Below are 11386 nucleotides of genomic sequence, written 5' to 3'. Positions count from 1 at the left end.
ACTGTGTTTCAAGATGTTTCACAATGATTCACTGTGTTTCAAGATGTTTCACTGTGTTTCAAGATGTTTCACAATGATTCACAATGATTCACTGTGTTTCAAGATGTTTCACTGTGTTTCAAGATGTTTCACAATGATTCACAATGATTCACTGTGTTTCAAGATGTTTCACAATGATTCACAATGATTCACTGTGTTTCAAGATGTTTCACAATGATTCACAATGATTCACTGTGTTTCAAGATGTTTCACTGTGTTTCAAGATGTTTCACAATGATTCACTGTGTTTCAAGATGTTTCACTGTGTTTCACGATGTTTCACTGTGTTTCAAGATGTTTCACAATGATTCACAATGATTCACGATGTTTCACTGTGTTTCAAGATGTTTCACAATGATTCACAATGAGTCACTGTGTTTCACGATGTTTCACTGTGTTTCAAGATGTTTCACAATGATTCACAATGATTCACGATGTTTCACTGTGTTTCAAGATGTTTCACGATGATTCACTGTGTTTCAAGATGTTTTACAATGATTCACGATGATTCACTGTGTTTCACGATGTTTCACTGTGTTTCACGATGTTTCACTGTGTTTCAAGATGTTTCACTGTGTTTCAAGATGTTTCACAATGATTCACAATGATTCACGGTGTTTCACTGTGTTTCACTGTGTTTCACGATGTTTCACGATGTTTCACTGTGTTTCAAGATGTTTCACAATGATTCACAATGATTCACGATGTTTCACTGTGTTTCACAATGTTTCAAGATGTTTCACAATGATTCACAATGTTTCAAGATGTTTCACTGTGTTTCAAGATGTTTCACAATGAGTCACTGTGTTTCACAATGTTTCACGATGTTTCACAATGATTCACAATGATTCACGATGTTTCACTGTGTTTCAAGATGTTTCACAATGATTCACTGTGTTTCAAGATGTTTTACAATAATTCACAATGATTCAGTGTTTCACGATGATTCACTGTTTCAAGATGTTTCACGATGTTTCACGATGATTCACTGTGTTTCACAATGATTCACTGTGTTTCAAGATGTTTCACGATGTTTCACTGTGTGTCAAGATGATTCACTGTGTTTCACTGTGTTTCACTGTGTTTCACTGTGTTTCAAGATGTTTCACAATGATTCACAATGATTCACTGTGTGTCAAGATGATTCACAATGATTCACTGTGTTTCAAGATGTTTCACAATGATTCACTGTGTGTCAAGATGATTCACGATGATTCACTGTGTTTCAAGATGTTTCACAATGATTCACTGTGTTTCACAGTGTTTCAAGATGTTTCACGATGTTTCACTGTGTGTCAAGATGTTTCACAATGATTCACTGTGTTTCACAATGTTTCACTGTGTTTCAAGATGTTTCACAATGTTTCACTGTGTTTCAAGATGTTTCACAATGATTCACTGTGCTTCAAGATGTTTCACTGTGTTTCAAGATGTTTCACAATGATTCACTGTGTTTCAAGATGTTTCACTGTGTTTCACAATGATTCACGATGTTTCACTGTGTTTCACGATGTTTCACAGTGTTTCAAGATGTTTCACAATGATTCACAATGATTCACGATGTTTCACTGTGTTTCAAGATGTTTCACAATGATTCACAATGATTCACGATGTTTCACTGTGTTTCAAGATGTTTCACAATGATTCACAATGAGTCACTGTGTTTCAAGATGTTTCACGATGTTTCACGATGTTTCACGATGTTTCACGATGTTTCAAGATGTTTCACAATGATTCACAATGATTCAAGATGTTTCACAATGATTCACTGTGTTTCACTGTGTTTCAAGATGTTTCACAATGATTCACAATGAGTCACTGTGTTTCAAGATGTTTCACGATGTTTCAAGATGTTTCACAATGATTCACAATGATTCAAGATGTTTCACAATGATTCACTGTGTTTCAAGATGTTTTACAATGATTCACAATGATTCAGTGTTTCACGATGATTCACTGTTTCAAGATGTTTCACGATGTTTCACGATGTTTCACGATGATTCACTGTGTTTCACAATGATTCACTGTGTTTCAAGATGTTTCACGATGTTTCACTGTGTGTCAAGATGATTCACAATGATTCAATGTGTTTCACAGTGTTTCACAATGTTTCACGATGTTTCACTGTGTTTCAAGATGTTTCACGATGTTTCACTGTGTGTCAAGATGATTCACAATGATTCAATGTGTTTCACAGTGTTTCACAATGTTTCACTGTGTGTCAAGATGTTTCACAATGATTCACTGTGTTTCACAATGTTTCACTGTGTTTCAAGATGATTCACAATGATTCACTGTGTTTCACAGTGTTTCAAGATGTTTCACAATGATTCACTGTATCCATGTCCTGCTGTGAAACCAGTTCTTAACAAGAAGATTTAGAACTCCATGGAGGTCTGACGTCTGATTTAAGTGTTGTTTTTTTTAGTATAATGGAGGAAAAGGAGAACAGGTTGGCTGGTCGGGTGGAACTCGTTACCTGTCAGGTGCGTGCAGAGGGGGCGGGGCCACAGTAAAGCAGATTACCTGACAGGTTTACTGCTGCCGGACTTTAGATTCTGATAAACTAGGTGAGCTCGTAAATGTGACATCATTAATCTTTATTGAACAGTTGGGTAGGCGACATTTGATCCGCTTGTTTTTTAACTATTGATTATTGAGATTTATTTAAAGTTTGATTGGCAGCTCTGACAGGTCGTCACTCAGACTCTGATTCTTCTTAAATCATCACAAAGATCATTAAACACTTTATTTGATATTTAATTAATCATTTAATCATTTAAATCAATCTAATAATAATAATCTTGTAACCAATAGTTTCTTAATATTTTAATCAGCATGACGACAGAGTGATGTTTTCATTTCAAAGTAGAATAAATCTCTTTCAGGATATTTTCTAATATAAATATTGGGTCAACAATATTCGACTCTGCAGAGACAGTGTTAATGATTATTAGCTGCTTTATTGATAATGAGTCAGCTCAATAAAAGCTGATCACAGATCAGATTCAGAGTCTCGGAGGACAACAGTCAGTTTGTGACTTCAGATTTAACCAAACAGACCTGACGTCTGCTGCAGGTGTACTAACTCAGGTGAGTCTGGTTCTTTTTCTTCCCTGAAGGTCCGATCACGTCTGATGTTTTTTTTCTAATTTGAACTTGTTTGAATATTTCATTCTTTAGAAAGTGATTACTTTTCAGACTATTGATTATAGAAACACTAATGAGGTTGGTGTCTGTTGGAGTGGAAATAAATCTGGGTTAAAGGACGACATCACAGAACATTCGGGTTCAGATGAACTCTGGAACCGGGTTCCTTTCTGTATTGGTTCTGTTCATTCTGGACTGAACAAGTCAGAACACGTTCCTGATCCACAGTCCTCCTCCTGTGGACCAGTATAGTCTAAAGATTAAGTTTATCTGATATTAATCTGAAATTATCTATCAGATTAATCTGACATTCTAACGTTAATCTAAGGTTAATCTGAAGTTATTGTGAAGATAATCTGACATTAATCTGAGGTAAGGGTGTACACCTGCAGCAGCCTGATGTGCATTGCTTTGTGGGTAAAAGTGGATCCTGTACGGAACAGGGATCCAGAGAAGAGGTCTTAGTGTAGTGGTGATGGTGATGTGAGACCGTTTATCGATTACCTGCAGGCAACCACGAGCAGACACGCTAAGTGGGGAGAACAGTAGCTTGTCCAAACATCTAGTTCAGCTGTTGAGACTACAGATCTCAGTTTATGGAGATTTATCTGATAGTGTTTAGACAGTTTAGGAGCCCAGATAATCCAGAGGCATCCCTGGGTTCGAAAGAAAGACTTGGATGTCGTTGGCATATCTACGATCTGTTCGAACGGCAGCAGACATAAAGAGAATAACAGGGGCCCCAGGACCGAGCCCTGGGGGACACCACAGGAAACAGACTCAGACATCATGTCTCCAATAGAGACAGGATGTAAACCAGTCTAATCCTGAGGCCCCCAGGCCACCTCTTATCAGGAGACGATGGTCTGTTGTCTGAAACGTAGAGCTGAGGTCTGGAAGTACCAGCACAGAGTACTCACCTGCATCAGAGAACATTAGTGGTCGTTAGAGACCAGAGCCGTCTCAGTACAAGGCTGTAAACCCTGACAGAAAGCGTGCTTGGAACAGGAAGGGAATCCTCCTGTAGAGAACAGGTGACGACAGCGAGGCCAGAGAAAGGCAACACTTTATAAAATAAGATGGTCCTACATCCTGAGGGCTAAAGGAGAGCTCCGACAGACATCAGCTCACCAACAGAGAAGGTAAAGAACATTGTAACACTTTATGTGGATGGTCCGCCTGCAGCTGTCAGGATGAAACGCCTGTCGTCTCTGGAGCTTCTCCTCAGCTGCGTGTCCTCTCTTCTTCTGGTCTGTTGTGTCGGACTGATCGTGGTTTCCTGGATCAGCCTGAAGCCTGAAGGTAAATGCAGACTCTGGGTTTGAAGAGCTGAATAGGTGTCAGCAGATTTTATTGTGATGTTGTTGTTGTTTGTGTGCCGAGATGGCGAGGAGCCAGCGGTGCTGACGGCTCGGATGGTGATCACGCAGGGAGCCGTTTTCTCCGAAGAGCTGAACAACTCCAGCAGTCTGCTCTTTAAAGCTCTGGCCTTCGACGTCCAAACCCTGGTGAGACCACAGGCTTTTATTTTGAAAGTAACAGGTAGCTTTAACCCCCAACCTGTACGAGAGCACGGTGTTGGTGGATTCGGGTCCAAAGCTTCACCTCTTACTGCAAAGTATTTCACTTTTTAACAAAAAGTATGTACCGTAAAGTACACCCTATAAAGTATACCGGCCAAGTACATAAGCTTAAAGTACGTACCATAAAGTACACACTATAAAGTATACCAGCCAAGTACCTAAACTAAAAGTACGTACCATAAAGTACACACTATAAAGTATACCAGCCAAGTACCTAAACTAAAAGTATGTACCATAAAGTACACACTATAAAGTATACCAGCCAAGTACCTAAACTAAAAGTACGTACCATAAAGTACACACTACAAAGTATACCTGCCAAGTACATATACAAAAGTACGTACCATAAAGTACACACTATAAAGTATACCGGCCAAGTACCTAAACTAAAAGTACGTACCATAAAGTACACACTAAAAAGTATACCGGCCACGTACATATACTAAAAGTACGTACCATAAAGTACACCCTATAAAGTATACCAGCCAAGTACATAAGCTTAAAGTACGTACCATAAAGTACACACTATAAAGTATACCAGCCAAGTACCTAAACTAAAAGTACGTACCATAAAGTACACACTACAAAGTATACCTGCCAAGTACATATACAAAAGTACGTACCATAAAGTACACACTATAAAGTATACCGGCCAAGTACCTAAACTAAAAGTACGTACCATAAAGTACACACTACAAAGTATACCGGCCAAGTACCTAAACTAAAAGTACGTACCATAAAGTACACACTATGAAGTATACCTGTCAAGTACCTAACCTAAAAGTACGTACTATAAAGTACACCCTATACTTCATAGGGGGTACACACCAAGGCATACACTATGCTCTGTAAGTTTGATCAGTAGTGATCTGCTCAGTGTTGCCAGGTGTGAGTGACAGTCTGTCTGCAGGTGTCCCCTGATCACTTTCTGACCTCTGATTGGTTGACAGGTGTCTGAGGCATTCAGTCACAGCGAGCTCAGACGTCTCTTCAAGTCCTGTCAGGTTTTATACTTCAGGTCAGATACCGGATCAATCGCTCACTGATCAGTGATGATTAACTAATCAGCAGCAGATTGTCTGATTCAAACTCATTGATCACAAGCTGATAAAACACGTTGATCTGAACAGATTCTCTCAGTAACAAACGTTCTGATTAATCGATTGATTATCGGACTTTTGAATTTTATTGATCTGTGTGTCCTCAGTCGGGGCAGTGTGGCGGTGACCTTTGACCTCTGGTTCAATCAGATGATTGATGTGAAGGAGGCGGAGCAGCAGCTGGCGGCGGGGCTTCAGGAAGTCGGGTCTACGGGATTGGTGATCGACAGAAGCCGCATCCAGATTACAGGTGACGCTGCGAGGTCACAGGGGACGCTGTGAGATCACAGATGACGCTGTGAGGTCACAGGGGACGCTGTGGCAGTGCTTCCCAATTTGTTTGAATGCAACATTATTTGGAGTTTGGAGATGCAGCAACGGAGCAGTCTCTGCTGTTCTAATGTGAACCATCGAGTCCAGAAACTGGTTTCTGTTAAGCTAATGGGAACCATCGAGTCCAGAAACCAGTTTCTGTTAAGCTAATGGGAACCATCGAGTCCAGAAACCAGTTTCTGTTAAGCTAATGTGAACCATCGGGTCCAGAAACCGGTTTCTGTTAAGCTAATGGGAACCATCGAGTCCAGAAAACGCTTTCTGTTCAGTCTAATGTGAACCATCGAGTCCAGAAACCAGTGTCTGTTAAGCTAATGTGAACCATCGAGTCCAGAAAACACTTTCTGTTCAGTCTAATGTGAACCATCGAGTCCAGAAACCGGTTTCTGCTAGGCTAATGTGAACCATCGAGTCCAGAAACTGGTTTCTGTCCAGTCTAATGTGAACCATCGAGTCCAGAAACCGGTTTCTGCTAGGCTAATGGGAACCATCGAGTCCAGAAACCGGTTTCTATTAAGCTAATGTGAACCATCGAGTCCAGAAACCGGTTTCTGCTAGGCTAATGTGAACCATCGAGTCCAGAAACCGGTTTCTGTCCAGTCTAATGTGAACCATCGAGTCCAGAAACCGGTTTCTGCTAGGCTAATGGGAACCATCGAGTCCAGAAACCGGTTTCTATTAAGCTAATGTGAACCATCGAGTCCAGAAACCGGTTTCTATTAAGCTAATGTGAACCATCGAGTCCAGAAACCGGTTTCTGTTAAGCTAATGTGAACCATTGAGTCCAGAAACCGGTTTCTGTTCAGTCTAATGTGAACCATCGAGTCCAGAAACCGGTTTCTGTTAAGCTAATGGGAACCATCGAGTCCAGAAAACGCTTTCTGTTCAGTCTAATGTGAACCATCGAGTCCAGAAACCAGTGTCTGTTAAGCTAATGTGAACCATCGAGTCCAGAAAACACTTTCTGTTCAGTCTAATGTGAACCATCGAGTCCAGAAACCGGTTTCTGCTAGGCTAATGGGAACCATCGAGTCCAGAAACTGGTTTCTGTCCAGTCTAATGTGAACCATCGAGTCCAGAAACCAGTTTCTGTTAAGCTAATGTGAACCATTGAGTCCAGAAACCAGTTTCTATTAAGCTAATGTGAACCATCGAGTCCAGAAACCGGTTTCTGCTAGGCTAATGGGAACCATCGAGTCCAGAAACTGGTTTCTGTCCAGTCTAATGTGAACCATCGAGTCCAGAAACCAGTTTCTGTTAAGCTAATGTGAACCATTGAGTCCAGAAACCAGTTTCTATTAAGCTAATGTGAACCATCGAGTCCAGAAACCGGTTTCTGTTAAGCTAATGTGAACCATTGAGTCCAGAAAACACTTTCTGTTCAGTCTAATGTGAACCATCGAGTCCAGAAACCGGTTTCTGCTAGGCTAATGTGAACCATTGAGTTCAGAAACCGGTTTCTGTTCAGTCTAATGTGAACCATCGAGTCCAGAAACCAGTTTCTGTTAAGCTAATGTGAACCATCGAGTCCAGAAACCGGTTTCTATTAAGCTAATGTGAACCATTGAGTCCAGAAACCGGTTTCTGTTCAGTCTAATGTGAACCATCGAGTCCAGAAACCGGTTTCTGTTCAGTTTGATATGAACAATCGAGTCCAGAAACCAGTTTCTGTTAAGCTAATGTGAACCATCGAGTCCAGAAACCGGTTTCTATTAAGCTAATGTGAGCCATCGAGTTCAGACACCAGTTACTGTTCAGTCTAATGTGAGCCATCGAGTTCAGACACCAGTTACTGTTCAGTCTAATGTGAACCATCGAGTCCAGAAACTGGTTTCTGTTAAGCTAATGGGAACCATCGAGTCCAGAAACCGGTTTCTGTTAAGCTAATGTGAACCATCGGGTCCAGAAACCGGTTTCTGTTAAGCTAATGGGAACCATCGAGTCCAGAAAACGCTTTCTGTTCAGTCTAATGTGAACCATCGAGTCCAGAAACCAGTGTCTGTTAAGCTAATGTGAACCATCGAGTCCAGAAAACACTTTCTGTTCAGTCTAATGTGAACCATCGAGTCCAGAAACCGGTTTCTGTTAAGCTAATGTGAACCATCGAGTCCAGAAACTGGTTTCTGTTCAGTCTAATGTGAACCATCGAGTCCAGAAACCGGTTTCTGTTAAGCTAATGGGAACCATCGAGTCCAGAAACCGGTTTCTATTAAGCTAATGTGAACCATCGAGTCCAGAAACCGGTTTCTGTTAAGCTAATGTGAACCATTGAGTCCAGAAAACACTTTCTGTTCAGTCTAATGTGAACCATCGAGTCCAGAAACCGGTTTCTGCTAGGCTAATGGGAACCATCGAGTCCAGAAACCAGTTTCTATTAAGCTAATGTGAACCATCGAGTCCAGAAACCGGTTTCTATTAAGCTAATGTGAACCATCGAGTCCAGAAACCGGTTTCTGTTAAGCTAATGTGAACCATTGAGTCCAGAAACCGGTTTCTGTTCAGTCTAATGTGAACCATCGAGTCCAGAAACCGGTTTCTGTTAAGCTAATGGGAACCATCGAGTCCAGAAAACGCTTTCTGTTCAGTCTAATGTGAACCATCGAGTCCAGAAACCAGTGTCTGTTAAGCTAATGTGAACCATCGAGTCCAGAAAACACTTTCTGTTCAGTCTAATGTGAACCATCGAGTCCAGAAACCGGTTTCTGCTAGGCTAATGGGAACCATCGAGTCCAGAAACTGGTTTCTGTCCAGTCTAATGTGAACCATCGAGTCCAGAAACCAGTTTCTGTTAAGCTAATGTGAACCATTGAGTCCAGAAACCAGTTTCTATTAAGCTAATGTGAACCATCGAGTCCAGAAACCGGTTTCTGCTAGGCTAATGGGAACCATCGAGTCCAGAAACTGGTTTCTGTCCAGTCTAATGTGAACCATCGAGTCCAGAAACCAGTTTCTGTTAAGCTAATGTGAACCATTGAGTCCAGAAACCAGTTTCTATTAAGCTAATGTGAACCATCGAGTCCAGAAACCGGTTTCTGTTAAGCTAATGTGAACCATTGAGTCCAGAAAACACTTTCTGTTCAGTCTAATGTGAACCATCGAGTCCAGAAACCGGTTTCTGCTAGGCTAATGGGAACCATCGAGTCCAGAAACCAGTTTCTATTAAGCTAATGTGAACCATCGAGTCCAGAAACCGGTTTCTATTAAGCTAATGTGAACCATCGAGTCCAGAAACCGGTTTCTGTTAAGCTAATGTGAACCATTGAGTCCAGAAACCGGTTTCTGTTCAGTCTAATGTGAACCATCGAGTCCAGAAACCGGTTTCTGTTAAGCTAATGTGAACCATCGAGTCCAGAAACCGGTTTCTATTAAGCTAACGTGAACCATCGAGTCCAGAAACCGGTTTCTGTTAAGCTAATGTGAACCATTGAGTTCAGAAACCGGTTTCTGTTCAGTCTAATGTGAACCATCGAGTCCAGAAACCAGTTTCTGTTAAGCTAATGTGAACCATCGAGTCCAGAAACCGGTTTCTATTAAGCTAATGTGAACCATTGAGTCCAGAAACCGGTTTCTGTTCAGTCTAATGTGAACCATCGAGTCCAGAAACCGGTTTCTGTTCAGTTTGATATGAACAATCGAGTCCAGAAACCAGTTTCTGTTAAGCTAATGTGAACCATCGAGTCCAGAAACCGGTTTCTATTAAGCTAATGTGAGCCATCGAGTTCAGACACCAGTTACTGTTCAGTCTAATGTGAGCCATCGAGTTCAGACACCAGTTACTGTTCAGTCTAATGTGAACCATCGAGTCCAGAAACCGGTTTCTGTTAAGCTAATGTGAACCATCGAGTCCAGAAACCGGTTTCTGTTAAGCTAATGTGAGCCATCGAGTCCAGAAACCGGTTTCTGTTAAGCTAATGTGAGCCATCGAGTCCAGAAACCAGTTTCTGTTCAGTTTGATGTGAACCATCAAGTCCTGTTTTTCTGCAGAGAAAGAAGACAAGACGACGGCTTCACCGACGATCGTCACACCTACAGCAGGTGAGGAGGCTTCGTTGAAACGGCCGCTCTATGGAGGCTGACGGGGTGACATCAGATTAAAGTCATGCTGGTCTCTTTGTGTCCGCAGTAACGTGTCCTCCCCATCACGCTTCGTGTGCTGATGAATCGACGTGTGTTCTGATCGATCGGTTCTGTGACGGAGTGGACGACTGTCCTGACGGCTCTGATGAGGACGCTGCTCGCTGTGGTCGGTGATGTTTGAATATCTGCTTTAGCTGCAGGAACTATTGATTAATGAGGATCAGACAGTTTCAGACAGGACCGGTGTTACTAATAAACCTTCCTCTTACGACATCACTCTCGTCTCCACAGCGACAGCGTGTGACGGACAGTTTGTGCTGACCGGGCCGAGCGGGTCGTTCAGTTCATCAGGTGACTCGGAGACGTACGACAGCAGCAGCTTCTGCCGCTGGATCATCAGGTACAACCCGTCTCTGTGCTGATGAATCCCTCTCTGATCAATACTTTTTACGTGTATTTAAGCCAGCGTCACTGATCATGTGACTGTCTCATCAGTAATAACCAATAATCAGTGAAACAGGAAGTTGATTAAGGATTTCCACATTCTCAGGGTGGACAGAGGCCTTTCTGTTCAGATCAGCTTCCAGCAGTTTGAAACAGAAGAAAACATCGACATGCTGAGGCTCTATGAAGGAGTCGGGGAGGACAAACACCTGGCAGGTAACACACACACACACCTGGCAGGTAACACACACACACACACACACACACCTGGCAGGTACACACACACACACACACACACACACCTGGCAGGTAACACACACACACACACACACCTGGCAGGTAACACACACACACACACACCTGGCAGGTAACACACACACACACACAAACACACACACACACACACACACACACCTGGCAGGTAACACACACACACACACACAAACACACACACACACAAACACACACACACACACACACACCTGGCAGGTAAACACACACACACACACACCTGGCAGGTAAAACACACACACACACACACCTGGCAGGTAACACACACACACACACACACAAACACACACACACACACACACACACACACCTGGCAGGTAACACACACACACACACCTGGCAGGTAACACACACACACTCACAAACACA

At 42.2% G+C, this 11386-nt stretch overlaps 1 protein-coding gene across 3 annotated transcripts in view; it reads left to right on the top strand.

Annotated features, from left to right (window-relative positions):
- Positions 1-296: 296 nt before the first annotated feature.
- Positions 297-11386, top strand: part of tmprss15 (transmembrane serine protease 15) — a 36439-nt gene continuing 25349 nt past the window's right edge. For 2 of the 3 annotated variants that reach the window (XR_005443050.1, XM_038708224.1), the window contains exons 1-8: positions 297-4491; positions 4573-4697; positions 5723-5790; positions 5980-6122; positions 10190-10240; positions 10329-10448; positions 10574-10682; positions 10833-10942. Coding sequence is in view for 2 of the 3 variants with exons in the window: in XM_038708224.1 (XP_038564152.1) it covers positions 4383-4491; positions 4573-4697; positions 5723-5790; positions 5980-6122; positions 10190-10240; positions 10329-10448; positions 10574-10682; positions 10833-10942 (835 nt within the window). In the remaining variant the exon portion in view is untranslated. The remainder of the gene's footprint in view (positions 4492-4572; positions 4698-5722; positions 5791-5979; positions 6123-10189; positions 10241-10328; positions 10449-10573; positions 10683-10832; positions 10943-11386) is intronic. The other variant, XM_038708225.1, reaches the window with a different exon arrangement.

Source organism: Micropterus salmoides, unplaced genomic scaffold (genome assembly GCF_014851395.1).
Source record: "Micropterus salmoides isolate LMB-PRFRI ecotype aquatic unplaced genomic scaffold, ASM1485139v1 Ms_hic_scaffold_9, whole genome shotgun sequence".
In the NCBI taxonomy this organism is placed as follows: Eukaryota; Metazoa; Chordata; class Actinopteri; order Centrarchiformes; family Centrarchidae; genus Micropterus; species Micropterus salmoides.
Note: the sequence above shows the minus strand (reverse complement) of the source record. Positions and strands in the feature narration are given on the sequence as shown.